Here is a 17,690-nt window from a genome sequence, read left to right on the forward strand (position 1 = left end):
GTGTAAGAATTCTGTTTTCTTCCTGCTTAAAATCATCACCAGGACAGGTGTTTGACTAGAGGTTAGGAAATGACAGAGCAGGAAACAGCCTAAAAGATATCAGGTGAGTTATGCAAACAAATGCTGTTAATAAGCAATTAGATAGTTAGATATAGAACCAGTCAGCCTGATTCACTGGTGATGAAAATCTGTATCTGGAGGGGAAATTGCAGAAATGCTTACCTGAAGAAGGTGGAGTGAGCAGAATTTGTTGGTCAGAGGGCAAATTCAGCCAGAAATTGTTAGTGGCCTATTCAATATCCAATGTCAAATCTTCTCTCTTGTTTATTGAATATTGCGGGTTATTTTTCAATTTTTTAAAAACAAGTTTATTATTATTGGAAATGGAGCTTTTACAGAGAGGAGGGACAGAGAGAAAGATCTTCCATCCACTGACTCACCCCCTAGAATGGCCATGACGGGTGAAGCTGAGCTGATCTTAAGCCAGCAGCCTCCTCTTGGTTTCCCAGACAGGTGCAGCAAATAAAAATCTAGACAAAAAAACCAAATCTAGGTTACTGGTACTGAATCACTTAATATTCACCGGCAAAACAGAACTAGGGCTCAGCATGATAGCCTAATGCCTAAAGTCCTCCCGTTCATGTGCCAGGGTCCCATATGGGTGCCGGTTCATGTCCCAGGAACCCTGCTTCCCACCCAGCTCCCTGCTTGTGGCGTGGGAAAGCAATCAAGGATGGCCCAAAGCCTTGAGACCCTGCAGTTGCATGGGAGACATGGATCTCCTGGCTTCTGATTGGCTCAACTCTGGTCATTGTAGCCATTTGGGGAGTGAATCAACAGAGAGAAGATTTTCCTCTCTGTCTCTCCTTCTCTGTTTATCTTCCTTTCCAATAAAAATAAGTAAGTCTTTTTTTAAAAAAAAAAAAATAGCTCCTCACATGTTATTTCGCTATGGGTATTTCTTTTCTTTATATATGCAATAGGATATAGGTTATAAACTTAAGTGGATAATCATGTTTTTATTTTCTGAAATGAGAAGGAGGTGAAGGGAGTGCTATTACCCCTAGCCCAACTATAAAGGCCTTAGTAAAAGAGCAGCGATGCAAATGACTAAGCAATTGTTATTGGGAGGACCCAAACAGTCAAACATGAGCTCCTCAACCCATAGGGAAGTCAGTGATTGAGCAAGTATTTGCTCATAACTGAGTTAGTGAAACCAGTTTGAGCTCTATTAATTTGGTGGTCACGTTACCATGAATATTTTATTCAGTAACCAACATAAGAAAAACAGATAAAGTACAAAGCAAGAATTGCACAAGAGATTTTCAACAGTGTAAGATATGTCCTCCTTGGAGGAGTGTCCCAAGTAAGAGTCTTGGAGAAAATAGTCAGTTAGAAGATATATCTTGCCAACATCATAAGGATCTGTCAGGTGACATGTTGAGGAAGATTCGATATAGGAGCCCTGGTTTGTGAAGCTGGCATGGAATAGCTACCATGACATGCAGCTTACACAGCCACTGAGGATACACTGTTGATTTGGTTTATGGTATAAAAATGGCAAAAATAATAGGGAAATATCCCTACTGCACTGCAGGCAGAGGTATAAAAATACTAATCAACTCTTAATCTAAACGTCACCTTTCTTATCCAAGAGAGCTCTAGAAGACAGGCTATAGTGTGAATGCAAAAATAAATAAATGGCATGTTTATGGATAAATGATCTGAATGAAGAAGTTTGAAAATCTCTCACACACACATAGGGAAAATTGAATTAAAAGATAAGCTTAGTTCAGTATTAAGCTGCTTTAGATATATGTATTTTTTGCACAATGTACACTTTACAAAACTTGGTAAAATGTTGAAATTCAGAACTAAACAGAGGAAGAGAAAGAAAAAGGTAGATGGGGAGAGAAAGGGAAGAGAGAAAGAATATTTCGTTTTTGACACAGTCCGTGAAGAACTAGGGCGTTCAGTGATGCGGATGTTGTGACATGCCAAATCAGAGTTAGGAGCTTCATCCAGGACTCACCCCATTGTTTGGGTTGAAAAGAAGTCCAAACATTTTGTCCAGCCTCCACTGCTGTCAAGGAAGTTGGAAGCAGCCAAGACAGAAACCAGTGTCTATATCAGATGCCTGAGTTGCTAGCAGCAGCTGAGACCACAGAGCAACAAGAACTTCCTATCGTACTTAAACTTTTGAATACTTGTTGCACACATGATTTGAAAATTTTGTGCAAGGTTAACTTCTAATTAACTCTATTTCAATAAATTTTCTGAATTACATCTATGTATGAATACACATGATTGATTAAATGGAATTGGTCTTGATATTAGAAAACATTGATTTTTCATTTATTAGTACCCTTTCCTAAGGTTTACAAGTGAATTACTCTGCTCAGTGATGGGCATAGTATTGATGAGGATGGAGATTTAAAGGGACAGGTTTTCTGACAGTTATAAGGATAGGCATAATTATGGAGTGGGATCCAGTGATAAAATAGTAAGGAACTAACATGGCTGAGAAAGAAATTGTGATTATAGGACCCTTTAAAATAGTGAAGAGGAATCTCAAATAGCTCAGAATTAACCTAACCAAAGATGGGGAACACGTCTATAATGAAAATTATAACACATCAAAAAAGGAAGTAGAAGAAAACATTAAAAAATGAAGAAACATTACATGTGCCTGGATCAGCAGGATCAACATCATCAAAATGTTCATATTACCAACAGCAAAGCACAGATCCAATGCAATCCCAAAGAAAATCCCCACAGAATTCTACTCAGTAACAAAAAAAAGAAAACCTGATACAAAAGTTCATTTGGAAACACAGGAATCACAATTCCAGACCTCAAGACATACTACAGCGCAGTGGTCAGCAAAACAGCCTGGTACTGCTGCAGAAACACAGAAGAAGATGAATAGAAGAGAATAGAAACCCAAGAAAGGAGCCAACACATGTACAATCAACCTGCAATGAGAGAATGGAAAATAATCCAAGGGAGAAGTCTGTTCTCCTTAACAAATGCTGTTGGGACAATTGCCTAGCAGCCTGCAGAGGTGAGAAGCAAGACACCCACCAGTCATGTTATACAGAAATCAGCTCTAAATGGATCAAGGAGCTAAATCTGTACCCAGAAACCATACAATTATGAGGGAAAAAAAACACAGGAAATATTCTCCAAACTCTAGGCATTGGGAAAGACTTCTTAGAAAAGTCTCCCAAAGCATGGACAGTCGAAGCCAAAATGAGTGCCTGGATAGATCTCGGGTCTGGTTTGCAAGGCTTGGAGGGCTGGGCAAGCAAATGGGACTCCTCACCCCATCAGCCACTTCTGGCTGGTCATGGTGATGAGGCATGGCTTAGCTGTTAGGGAAATACAAATGAAAACCGTATTGAGGCACCACCTATCTCCAGTGAGATTGGCCTACATTCAGAACTCAATTAGCAACACCTGTTGGCATGGATGTGGGGAGAAAGATACCCTTCTTCACTGTTAGAGGGAGTGTAGGCTAATACAAAATTATAAACATCAATATTCAGAGTACTAAGAGTTGAAAATTGACCTGCAGTATGACTCAGCTATCCCACTTCTGGGAATATTTACAAAGAAATGAAATCTGCATATGAAAAATGGATCGGTAATCCTGTACTTATAGTAGCACAATCTATAATTGCAAGGGCATCAAAATAACCCGGATTCCCATGAAAAGGAGTGGATAAAGAAACTGTTGTATGTCTACTCCTGGAAATACTACTCAGCTATTAAAATAGAATGAAATTCTACCATTTGCAACTGTATTATCCCAACTAGAGACCATTATGTTCAGTGAATTATGTCAATCCCAAAAGAACAAATATCATATGTTCTCTCTGATATGAGGCAATCTTCATGCAAAATCCAAGATCAATTACCCTTTCAATACTCTTTACTGAAACTCACGGAGTTTGATACTTTCCTTTTTATTTTCATTCATTCATAAAAAGTTTGTTTTTCTTATTACTTTCCCCATGACTCACGGGTCACACAAAAACATCAATTACTTCTTTGATTTTGTTTTTTATTTATTCAGGGAATCATTGGTCATTTATTAGCATGTTATTGGACTTCATGTTGTTATACATTTTTTCTTCCTGTCATTGATTTTGTTTTATGCCTTTTAATTTAAGGGTATGTATGCTAACTCTATAGTAGAGATTAGCACACACAGATGTGAAGATGCAATAGTGTGTATCTCTACTTCCAAATCAAAGATTGACTTCCAATGAAACTTTTGAATGTAACTTGAGAATCAGAGTCTGAATTCTATGCCATTGTCCACGCCTGCAATGCAAAACTAGATTTAAATAGAAAATTGATGAACTGTAAGATCCATTATTGACAGGTGGGATCCAGGAACCAGGGTCCCAATCAAGGAATCCTATGTGGGTGTCAGGGATCTAATGCTTAATCGATTCCTGGATGTCTTCCAGGGAGTGCATTAACAGTAAGTTAGAATCAGAAGTTCAACAAGGATTCCAACCTAGGCACTCCAGTAAGACATTCCAATCTGTCTTGACCAGTGTCCTCAATGCCTGTCCCTCCATTCCAATCCATCTTTTGGATTTCACTAGCTTTTTATGTTAATTTTGGAGGTTAAGTTTATAAAGATCAAAGAACTTTGGAAGATGGATATGTTTGTCTGTCACTACAGTGTAGAATAGTGGCTATTTAGTGCATGGTTAATGTTGACTTTTTCTTTTTCTAGCAAGTAGTGATGTGCTGTTGTAAGTCAGCTTACAATATTCTAAAGGCTAAAAATGTTCTCCAAATCATCACAACTTTCTTACCTCTCCATCTGTATAAGAATTGGAGACAGCACTGTTAGTTGTTATTAAGAGGATCTTCTCCGTTTTGATTCCCAGTTTCCTTTCAGAAATTCCCCAAGCTCTCCATCTTCAACACACACACAGAATGAATATGGCTCTCTAATGGCAAAATCCATTCTCCTTGAAGGAGTAAATCCTGTTTTCAAGATTTCCCTCAATGCATTTCTGTTTGTTTCCTGGTACCTGGAGCTGTTTGATGAGCATCATTGAAGTGATGCCCTCTACAGACCTTGGCTTAATGTAGATTTCCTTCCAAGTTCTGAGACTGGCCCCCACACATTTGACTTATATGCTGAGAGCATAGCTACACTGATGATCACTTTACACTGTACATGGCTACCAGGGACCAGCTGCGGCTGACTTGAGAGCTTGCGAAGGATGTAAGGGCAGGGACCAGCTGCGGCTAACCTGAGAGCTTGCGAAGGATGCATGGATCAGTGAGAAGATAAGAAGAGGCAGAGGAGGCATGGACCATTATGACATGATTCTCATAATGGACAACTCAGAAAAGTTGCCATCTTTATTTACACACAAATCATCACAAGCTGTTGTACAACATCCAATTGATTCATTTTTACTTCATTACAAAAGAATAGCTACAAAATCATTCCTAAAAAATAAGTATTATTTTACTTCAGAGAAAATATTTTCAGCAAGCTATTACTTACTCAAACCTGCAGTGACCTGGCTGAAGCCAGGAACTCCATGGTCGCCAGCACATGAAGTTACTTAGTGACAAGTGGTTTACTTATATCCAAAATCAATTTTCACTAAACATAAACTAATATTACTTGAAATATCAGGAATTAAAAGAAAAGCTCATAAATGAAAGGAATTTATAAAAGCATATAACACAGATTCTTTATTAAATTTTATAATTGATCATGCATTAATTACCACCACTTTCACCTAGTGCTGATTCAATTGTTTTTTGTTCTTTTATTAAAGGACTGTGAAAGGGATTAGGGCAACTCAACCATTCTACAAACAGAGGGCCTTTACAATAAACTTCCTTTTATCTTTATAAATTGTTTTCTTTCCCCAAATATGAGTGCCAATATAAGGTAGAAGATCTTTCCCCAAATATAAGTACCAATATAAAGTAGAAGTTTAACCCATTTTTGGGGGGTTCTCATTTGTCTCCCTTGGAAAGATGCCCCATAAACTTTCTGCTTTCCATGGTGAAAACCAAATGCGTCATTTCATTTGTTGTAACAGTTCTAGGCTCATGGCAAACAAACTCTTTGTACCTCCATGATTGCCATCTGTTCCAAGATATTATCAAGACATTTCTTAAGGAAAACATTACTTATATTAGGGGCAAACTTCAGGACAAAGTTGGGCACATAACAGGATGTTTGGAGACATTGTGGGCTCAATAGTACTATTGTATGATTTTAGCTGTCATTGCCTTATGTCTCTAAAGACGCTTTTGCCATAACACAATTGATCAGTTTGAGGTGTTATACCAGTTACAGGAATCATCTAACATTTTCATAAAAGCAACACCCCCCCTCAGGAGAATTCTATGAAACATCAGAAAGGCAATTGAGTGTCCATACAATGGAGTGAGGCAGTGACGAGGTGACCAGAGACTTTCTGCTGGGCCTTGCCACGCAGCCAGAAACTCCTCATAGCCTTGCTAACCGAGGAGCAGTGTGGGGATTTGGGGGAGTGACAGAAACTCCGTTGTCTCTCTGTCTCTGACCCTGAATAAATCAAAATCTAAAAAGAAGTGGATATATACTTTGATCTCTAGCACTACCTCTTGCTAAGTTCCAAGAAATACCTAAATTTCATGTTAAGGTAGCTGATTATTTTGCGTTCTGGTACCACCAGTGAGTGGCATCCATTTTATTGTAGTTCTTTACTTGGAAGACTGCAGCATAATTATGTGAGAAAATTCACTTGGGATGTGAAGTCATAATGCTAAAAATAATCAGTAAGAGGATGCGATATTTTCCAGGGTGAGCAATACTCCTAAATTGCTTCCAGTTTATGTGTATAAATATTTGCAAGAGAGCAGCTTCTCCCACACTTAATGGATTCACATGTTCATCATTTGGGAAATTGCCACAGTATCACAGAAATGGAATCATTTGCAGAACACTATCCCATAACGATGTCTATGCTCTAATCCCCACAGCCTTTGAACATGTTAGGTTATATGTAGAAAGGAGTGGAGACTGCAGAGGAAATTAACTTTGACGATCAGTTGCATTCAAAGGAGGAAAGGGTGGGTGTTCAACCTAGCAGTTACGCTACCTGTTAACGCATCTAAATCCCACATAAGAGTGCCAGGATTGAATCCCTGCTCCCAATTCCTGCTGTCTCAGACATTGGGGACAGTGGTACAATTCCAAGTGTTTCAGTCCCTGATCTACATGGAGGGCTGTACTGACTTCTAGCTCTTATTATTGGTCTACCCCATATGGCTGATGTGGATATTTGGGAATGAATATTTGTCTCTGTCTTTCAGTTATCTCCAGCATCCACAAGTAAATGGTGATGGCAATAATGATAGAAATTCTCTGAAACTCTTAGAGTATGTGATGGATGTATAGCTTTTGTTACAGTTCATTAAATGCATGAATGAAAGTTTAGAAGCTTGAAATATCTTAATATCAGGTATATGGCCTTCAAAATGATTTTGTTGTTCTTCTTTTGTATTTTAATGAAATATAGTTAATATATTGAAGCTCATATTGGAGATTGGGCTGGGGACAGGAAATGAAGGGAGAGACAGGTCCTCATTAGTTAAAGGCAAATAGGATAATTTCTGTAATTTCAAACTTTTTTTTTTAAGCAGAAAAGAACTTCTGATTGTTTCTATGTTCCAGAGCGCCTCAGCTTGGACCCTGAAGTTGCTAAGGCTAACGCCTTGGGTTTCCTTGGGTGTCTGTCTTCAGTCCAGTACAACCACATAGCACCGCTGAAGGCAGCCCTGCGTCATAGCACCACTGCTCCTGTGACTGTCCGAGGGACCTTGGCAGAAGCCAGCTGTGGCTCCATGCTGGATTCTGTTGTCAATGCAGTGACCACAGAGCATTCTTCATCAGGTATTTCCCAGAGAGTGATGTATGGGAATTCTCTTATTAACATTTTGACATCTTGAAGAAGTTTCTAGGTTGAAGAATTGGCTAATACTACTAAATTCCTTGATTATATCTGTTTTAAAATCATGAAAGTTTTCTGAAAAAAAAAGAATTTCAAAGAATTATCATTTGTAAATTTTCTCTTGTTTTACCACTCCTTAACTATCTTTTCTGTATGCTTTAGTCATCATATGTATGTGGAATATGTCTTAATTCCTGCCGAACTTTTTAGTCCCATGAGGAGACGAGACTGGAAATGCTCGTGTATAATTATGTATGTGTGTGATGAGAGGCTTAACATTTATAATAGGAAGAACGATTCATAGAAGGCATTTGACAGAAGTTAAGCCACTGCTTTTGGTGTCTCCATTTTCCAACAAAGTGCCTGGATATATGTTTCAATTCAGCTCCCAATTTCAGCTTCCTTGTAATCATATACTCTGATAGGCAGCAGGAGATGGCTCAAGCATTGGGGTAACTGACACCCAATTGGACTGAATCCCTTGCTCTTGGCATCAGTCTTGCCCACTGGAACCTCTTGTAGGTCCTATGGAATGAATCATCAGGTTGAATAATTTGATTCCTGTTTTAAATAAAATGAAAATAAACATAATTTGAAAAGCAGAAGCAAGACATAGCAAACATTTACATTGTGCCACTTTCATTAAAAAAAAGAAAGAAAGAAAAAGAGAAAGAAGAAAGCCCAACTAATCAAAACATAAAGAAGATGAAGACATGCATCAACAGCATCAGGAACAAAAACGGAAGTATAACGACAGACACCTTGAACATCCATCGAATTATTAGAAAATATTGCAAGCAACTATATGCCAGCAAGTCAGAAGACAAAGAAGAAATGGATAGTCTTTTGGACGCATAAAACAACCAAAATTAAATCAGGAGGGAATTAATAATCTGAAAAATAGACCTATGGCAAGGACTGAGCTTGAATCAGTAAATAAATCCCTCTTAAACAAGAAAAGCCCTAGACCAGATGACTCTACTGCAGAATTCTACCAAATATTCCTAGAACTTGCCCCAATCCTTCACAAACTATCCCAGACAATAGAAGGGAGGCAATCCTTCAAGATATCCACTTTCACCACTGCTATTCAATACAGTGTTAGAAATCCTTGTCAATGCTCCTAGGCAAGAAAAATGAATCAAAAGAATTCAAATCGAAAATAAAGAATTAAAACTATCCCTGTTTGCACATGCCATGATTCTCTATATAGGTGAATCAAAATAACTTGAGTATTAGGATGCAAAATTAATAAATATAAATAGGTGCTAATATACAGAAATAACTTCATGGCAAAGAATGAAATTGTAAGTACAGTCCCCTTAAAATAGTGTAAAATAATCTTAAATAACTTGGAATTAACCTAACCAAACATATGGAAACTCTATAATAAAAATTACAAATCATTTAAAAAGGAAATAGAAGAAATGATTGAAAGATAAAGAAGTTTGGTATAACCAAGATCAACAGGATCAACATCATCAAAAAATCCAGGTTATCAAAGTAATATACAGATTCAACGTGATCCCAAGAAAGTCCCAACATCATTCTCAGAAACAGAAAAGTTGATAGAAGAGTTTATCTGGAAACATAACAGACCACAAATGACAAAGCTATCATGAAGACTAAAAATCAAGGTGGAGGAATCACAATTCTGGGCCTCAAGACATACTACAAAGCAGTCATCATCAAAACAGTCTGGTATTGGAACAGATACAGAGATCACTAGAACAGAATAGAAATCCCAGAAGGGAACCCACACAGAGACAGCCAATTAATCTTCAAAAGAGAGTGGAAAATAATCCAGGGAAAACGCCTCATCTCTTCCGCAAATGATGTTGGGACAATTGTATACCTCCCTGCAGAGGTAGGAAGAAAGATTCCATCTTTCACCCATCTGTTACCTTATGCAAAAGCATCAGCTTTAAATGGGTCAAGGATCTAATATGCACCCAGAAACCAGAAAACAATTGGTGGGAAACACAGGAAGCACTCTCCAAGATACAGGTCTTGAAAAAGTCATCTTAGGAAAGTCACCAAAACACAGGCACTTAAAGCCAAAATATACAAATGGGACTACATGAAGCTTCTCTACAACAAAGGATCTGATAAAGTGCAGAAGCAACCCACAGAATGGAGAAAATATTTGTACACTACACAACCGATAGGGGCCAATTTCCAGGATTTACAAAGAGCTTCAGAAACTCAACAGCCAAACAAATAACCCTATGATGGAAATGAATATTTTTCAAAACAACAGATTCAAATGGCTATTAGACATAAGGCAAAAAAAAAAAAAATGCTCAGGCTTCCTAACTGTAAAAGAAATACAAATGAAAATCCCATTGAGGTTCTACCTAAGTCCATGAGACAGGCCTATTTTCATAACTGTGCTAACAACACCTGCTGGCATGGATGCAGGGATAAAGTTACCCTCCTTCACTGCTGGTAAGAGTGTAAGCTAGTACAACCACTATGGAAGTCAATATGGAGAGTGCTAGGAGATCTGAAAATTGATCTGCCTAATGACCCAGCTATCCCACTTCTGGGAATACATATAAAGGATGAAATCTGCATATGAGAAAGGGATCTGTAATCGTATATTTACAGCAGCACAGTCTATACTAACAAATTGATGGAAAAACCCAAATGCCCATCGAAACAGAAATGTCTGAAGAAACTGTGGTACATCTACTCCATGGGATATTGTTTAGATTGTTTAGCTAGTAAAAAGAATGAAATTCTACCATTTGCAAACAAGTGGTCCCAACTGAAAACCATTATTTCAGTGAAATAATCTATTCCCCAGAGGACAGATATTGTATGTTCTCTCTGACATAAGTCAACCTTGATGCGAATTACAAGATCATAAATATATTGCTAAGCATGCATATAGTCATCTAGCGAAGCTATATAATAATAAAGACTATCATATCCAGATGTGAAGCTACAAAGCAGTATGTGTCGCTAATTCCAACTCCATAATGGAATCTCAATGAAACTGCTAAATAGATCTGGACTTTTATTGCATATATACCCACACTTAGGCATTACTATCTACTTTCATGACAAGTTCAAGTTGCTGTGGCTTTTTGTTTATTTGTTTGTTTGTTTTGCAAAATAAATCTGAAGGTGATTACTGTGAAACAATGAGTTAAACCACCGCTTAGGATGCTCATATCTCTTACGCAATAGCAGCCTGGTTCTGGCTATTCTGCTTCCAATGCAGCTTCATTCTAATGCAACCCAGGGGCAGCACTTGATGGCCTGGAGGCTTGGGCTGCTGCTGCCAATATGTGAATTCCAGTTTTTTGTTGTTGTTGTTTTAAATCTGACTCCCTCTGCCCCTTGTTGCTGGTGCTGGGTCATGAAACAGTCAATAGAACATAGTGTCTCTGTGTTGCTCTGCCTTTCAGGTAGATGAAAATAAATAAATATATATTTTTTAAAGACAGAAATCTTGCTCAGTGCCATCAGAAAAACACATGAAACAATGAGGATTCAGACCTGAACTGGTGTCTCTGGAACAGATGCTTCCCTGTCTTGCTCCACTAATGGTAGTGTGCATGTAGAATGGCTGTTCTGTATGAGTTCATACACATGTAGTATAATCCCTGTTTCAGGGAGGATTACTCTTGGGTGTTCTTCAACCTGAGTGTCCATCCTTTTGTGACATGTATGCTGGAGCTAATAAGCCATTGTCATGGGTAGGAACCATTCAGGAAAGAAGAGCACCTTAGGGAATACAGAAAAGGCTTTCCCATTTTCTGATGCAAACTTTCCTATAAGTTAAACCAGGGGCTGTAGAAGTGCACAATGCTTTTTGATATTGTTGTTGTCTGTATTCATTTTTGTTCCTTCCAAGATATGAACTAAGCATTTGAGAAAATCAGATGTAATTCACTGATGTGTCATCTCCTCTTTCAGTGCCTTGACTGAGGAGTGACATTTGATGTCTCTTTCTCCTTTTAGATCATTTTGGGAAAGCAGATGAGCAGGAACCCCTCACCAATGCAGTTCGAAGTGATTCGGCAGTCATTGGAGGTAAACTATTCAGGGGTCAAAAGTAGAAGGCAAGTAGACAAATGATTGTCCACTCTTGTTGGCAGCGCCCACGTCGCCATGTACCCCGAGTCGAGCGGAGGGACTAGGGTTATAAAGAAGACACCATGCACTGGGCCATTCATGCAAAGAGAATGCCGCTTTATTGAAGTCTAGGCTGCCTTTTATACTCTCTGGTTCCTCCCAGTATTTTTCCAATGCTCTAGCAGCTCCTAAGACCCTCTGGGGCTTCTTGAAAAATGGGAAGCAGGGAAGCAGGAACTTGTGGTTAAGCCAGGAGCTAAATGTATCAGGCCAAGATTGTGCATCCTGTTACCCCTTGAAAAACAAGCTAAGCTGTGGAGTTAACCCTTGGGAGACCGGGCCCTGCACACTCTAGGGAGAGTCACCCAAAGCCTGCCTGCACCAGGAACCCTGCCTGGCCCACAGCACCAGGAGACTTTCTCTATTAGAGACACCTGTGCTGGAGTCGGAACCATGCTCTCACAGCCTCCAAGGTTCTGTGGTCCTCTCGTCTTCTGGTTCATCATGCAGCTGAGCATTAAACCAAAAATGGAGCATTCATTTACAAAGAGGCAGCCTACATCATGTTCATCTCATCCTGTTGTTGCTTCTCCCAAAGTACAATTAAACTACAGAAAGCCAATAAAGCCACATATAGGGAAGAAGCTGTGTCATAGCATATGGGTGAACCTGCAGCCCGGACAGTTCTCCTCCACCAAGTGTTTCAGGTTAGATCTAATCCGCAGGGAGATGCACACAGGATTGGAGTTTCCAATCCAGGAGCACTCATTTACAGATGAAAATATTGTCTGCTCTGCTGTGTGCATGGCTCCCACCTTCTGCCATGCTTTTCCACATTCTTGTTGCCTGTCAGTCTCCCCAGTTTTGACTAGGCCTTGAGGCTCAGCTGCTGCTGAGTAATTTGATTTTTCTGAGCTTTGCAGCACAGAGCAACCTCAGTCATTTTTTCTTGCAAGATGCCTTTGAAAGACTTCCTGCATCTCTGTTTGAGGTCAATAATCATGGCTGGCATTCTGATCCCTGCCTTCTGGATGCCTTGATGAAGTAACCCACTTCATATGTAGTTCTTTTATAAGTTGGTGATAATCATTCATTTGACTTGTGTGCAATAAATTTAGGTCAGGCCCTGTGCTAAGTATAATGGAAGGCAATAAGCCTCAAGCCCAGCCCTCCTAAAATTCACAGTCTGGCTTGTGAGACTAATAGTCAACAGACAATAGGCATCAGAGGTTAAGCTGTGGGACAATAAGAGCACCATGTCAGCTTAACTGTAAGCAGTCAAAGACATTACCTTTGCTTACAGAAGTTCCTCAAACACCTGAGCTGCATTTCTGCTTCAGGGAGGAGAGTCCAACCTGATTTATGCTGGGCATCAATCAATGTTTGAGAGAGAACTTTGTGCTAGTTCTCCTTCCCATTATTTCTTATTTGGCAGTGGATAAAAGATTTCTGTGAGTGCCCACATTGGCACGACTGTGTGAGTCTCTTTAAAAGCAGGAAAGTTACCGCGGGCACAAGGGAACATTTTTCTAACTGTGTGCAGCCACAACTCCAAACATCCCATGCACTGAAAAAATAGTGGAAAATCATTTCCTGTTTTATCTCTTAAACCTGAAATTCACTCATGGAGTGGACTTATTTTATTCAGAGGCTTGTTCTCCTAGGCAGTATTACTCTATATTGCCCTGTAATAATTGGAGAACATGCCATATAATAATGCAGAAATAGATTCTGAATGCATAAATATTTATACAATATTAGAATATTAAAATATAGAAAGTCAGTCATATTCTAAAAAGTGATCCACCCATAATCACATTCCTAGCTATTGAAAATTTACGAACAATACCCAAAGTATTTAGTTATCCAATAACTGTGCATACATGATGTACAATGAAAACTTCACAAAATTGACGTTTTATAAGTATTTACAACACCTAGGAAGAAAAACAAAACAGCAAGTTTGTTTTAGTCCTAACCTTATTGGGATTAAGGTAATTTGTATTATCATAATAGCTTCACATGTTCTAATTCTGAGAAATCTGTGTTGTGACACATTGTGGCACTTCTGCTTTTTCACCAGCCCTTCTGGGTCCCAAGAACCTTCAAGGCAGAAATAGGGATGGGATCTTGATTTTACTGGGGGCAGTTTGCAAAGTGGAACCAACAAAATTGCCTAACACCAAAACAAGCGAGAATCTGACTTCACTGGGCTGAAGCATCCCACAACAGACTCTTGATGAGCTAAGCTATGCATCCCAGCCTAGAATGCTGTAAAGGTTTATTATTATTGTTGTTATTATTATTGTAACCATCATTATCATTTTAAAGATGATTTATTGTTATTGGAAAGGCAGATATATAGAGAAAAGGAGAAACAGAGAGAAAGATCTCAGTCTGCAGGTTCACTTCCTAAAAGGCCGCAGTGGCCAGAGTTGAGCCAATCTGAAGCTAGGAGCCAGGAGATTCTTCCAGGTCTTCCACTCAGGTGCAGGGTCCCAAGGCTCTGGGCTGTGCTCAGTTGCTTTCCCAGGCAGCAGGCAGGGAGGCTGGATGGGAAATGGGGCATCTAGGACACAACTCGGCATCATATGGGATTCCAATGCATGCAAGTCAGGACATCAGCCACTAGGCTACCACACTGGGACCTTGACTTGAAGTATTAATGTATGCTTGTTATTAGTAATGATTTCTATGGAAAACAACTGTAAGACATAATGCAAATTTACATGCAAGTAGCATACATTCAGATGAAAGAAATTTAAATACTGTGTTTTAGTATGCTAAAATATCTTCAAATATTCCCTTGTTAGGTGATCAAAAATGTGTTAATTACAATGTATGGCAACCCATTGTTCAAAACAGACCTTAAGAAGAAATCTCACAATCTCGCAAGTGGCATTGTTGGTCTATTATATATAGACATATCTACTTTTATTATTCAAACTGCCTTCCAAGTTGGTTTGAAAGAAGAAGCCTTTATGCAGTGAAGGCCTTGCAACAGGTCTTTCTGCTCTGTTACTTTTCTCCTCATCACCTCCCTTCCACAGCCTCCCTCTGCAGACAGTGGTGAGGAAGGCAGGGAGACTGCCTTTCTCATGCCCACCTCTCTCCCCTCACCCTCCCTCTGCAGGGGGGATGGTATTGATAAGGACAGCAGGGACACTGCCCTTCTCATGCCCACCTCTCTCCCCTCACCCTCCCTCTGCAGGGGTCATAGCTCTGGTGGTATTCGTCATCCTCTGCAGCACTGGTGTCATGATCCACTTCCTACACCAACACAAGAAATCCCATCGCACAAGACAGATGAAAAAGGAATATCCTGAAAATTTGGACAGCTCCTTCAGAAATGAAATTGTGGTGCAGAACACAGCAAAGGAATGTAAACGAGACTATTTCATGTGAAAATCTGCGGTATCACCTAGTACTCTTATTTTAAACTCTTGTTACCTTTTCCCTCTTCCCACTCTCCATTCTGGATGTTGAGTCATTCTTTCTCTGACTTGCTCACCATGTGGTCTTGGGCACCAACTCATGACCACCACAGCGTTGATCCGCTTGACCCAGCAGCTGCAGCTGCTGCCTTCTGCTCTGACACGTGGCGTGGAGAGCATGACGTCTCAGGAGACTCCAGACAAGGAAGAGGTACATGTGTGCTCATGTGCATATTCAATTTGTGTACCTCAGTGTTGCACCCATTCTTAGGACAGACTTGTTTTGAATTTAAATTCTAATGCTAGTCTCACAGAATGATCCCTGACACCCTCTCCTTCCAAGTTCAATCATACCAGGGAACCTAGGGCATTGGATAACGATGAGAGGTTTACATGTACTCATTTAAATGTCCTTAGCAGAGGCAAACCCTGGGCCTTACTCCTCACCCTTAGCCTCGATGACTCTTGTCACCTGGATATTTTTTCCAGTGTAGGCTTACTGCTTGTAATGAGCAATTTCTTTCTCATTGCTGACTCTCATCTCCTGGGGCTGCAGCTGTAGAACAGCATGGAAATTGTAGCTTAGTTTTAGGAGGCAAAAGCAAACCTTCTTGGAAGTAGAGGGTTTGTCATTTCAAAACTGCCTTCTCCACTCTGGTAAGAAACGTTAGCTCATTTCTGGATTATTCTGTTGAGATAAATATTGCATGAAATACGAGAAACACTAAACATAAATGTCTCCTTCCACCCACAAAATAAATACTTGGTGCACAAAGTGACTCTAGGTTTGTAGGCAGTGCACTTTAGAATCAAAGCAGTCCTCTTTCATCCCTTGAGCTGTTTCAGAACAATGTTAGATGCACTGAAGCACATGGCATCTGGTCACCTGTAACGCATCCATAACTTGATTTCTGAGGAGCCCCTTTGCTCTGTAGCATACTGTATTTTCAAAGATCCTACATGTCATAAGGATAAGGCCCTTCTCCTCACACAGCTCTTCAGGAAGCTTCTACTGGTAAGTGAGGTGGTGGAAGGTATCAGGTTTCCAGTGGTGACAAGCAGCAAGATGATCTATTTAAAAAGACGTCTCATTTTCATGCATGCTGCTAAGGTCAGAGTCTAGATAATTTTTGCTGTGGTAAACTGCCTCACTCTTGACTCTTCCCCTTCTTGGAAAAAAAAAAGGAGGGAAGACAACATGCTGAAAATGCCAAAACAGCAATATGCCTGGGTGAGAAATAACCATTCTCACTACGTAAGGCACATTTCATCCGGAAAACAGTTACAGCCCCGCTGTCAGCCATCCCTGGTTAGCAGATGTCCTGTCTTTGTCCTGCTGCAGCTCTCACTTCTATCAACCCCTTCCCTGCGTCAGGAGACTAATTCCATCCAACTGCCAGCCATGGTTTTGATTCTGTGACAGAGTTCATGGGATGCAGGTCTAATTTAGGACCCTAATATTTTTCAACTTTCTGCATATGCAGTCTCTCCTCAGAATTGTCTCTAGATTCTTGCTTTATCATTCTATCATTTTCATTCTATCTTTTCTAATATTGTAAAAAATGCATTTAAAAATAATTCTAACCAGGATATTGTTTTCCCTTTCTAGCCTTAATAAGATAAGCGATCTTCTAATTTGGATGGAAGATGGTGAAATGCCATTTTCCCTTGTCTTTTCTTTCTCTTTGACCAATTTCCAATTTTTCATTTTCCATTTCTGCTAACATTCTGCAGAAATCAGCCTTTGTCTTGGCTGAATTTCCTTTGCTTCCCGAAATAATTGGCACCATGAGGTACTGTGGGTTTAACCTGCAGTATCTCCAATAAGGAAACAAAATGGAAAGGGAGGTGCAAGCAATAAAGCCGCAGTTCCTGGTGATTGAAGTCTCCGAAAACAAAGGACTTTAATTTGCTGAGTTGTGCTGGTAGAAAAAGATGGAGGAACAGCAAAGACCGACTGAGAGTGCTTGATGTTCTCTCTCTGCTTGCAAAGGCTCTTGGCAACTCTATGTGTGGAGAGTGTAATGCTCCACCCTTAGTGCATCTGCACCCCTGATCGCACTGGCGTGCCCCCTGTCCATGTGGAGCATGCAGCCAAGCACATTACATCTCATCAGCTTCAAAAGGTGCATGCTAGACAATTCCATGCTTTGAATCTCAGGACCAAGTAAAATCCCAT

The 17,690-nt window shown here is 39.8% G+C and overlaps 1 protein-coding gene across 1 annotated transcript in view; it reads left to right on the top strand.

Moving 5' to 3' along the window:
* The window catches only part of LOC101521841 (contactin-associated protein-like 5), a 415,974-nt gene extending 400,492 nt beyond the window's left edge, over nucleotides 1-15,482 (top strand). Inside the window, exons 22-24 of the mRNA XM_058664165.1 lie at nucleotides 7,715-7,933; nucleotides 11,964-12,035; nucleotides 15,289-15,482. Coding sequence (XP_058520148.1) covers nucleotides 7,715-7,933; nucleotides 11,964-12,035; nucleotides 15,289-15,482 — 485 coding nt within the window. The remainder of the gene's footprint in view (nucleotides 1-7,714; nucleotides 7,934-11,963; nucleotides 12,036-15,288) is intronic.
* Nucleotides 15,483-17,690: the final 2,208 nt, after the last annotated feature.

This window comes from Ochotona princeps, chromosome 5, assembly GCF_030435755.1.
Source record: "Ochotona princeps isolate mOchPri1 chromosome 5, mOchPri1.hap1, whole genome shotgun sequence".
NCBI lineage: Eukaryota > Metazoa > Chordata > Mammalia > Lagomorpha > Ochotonidae > Ochotona > Ochotona princeps.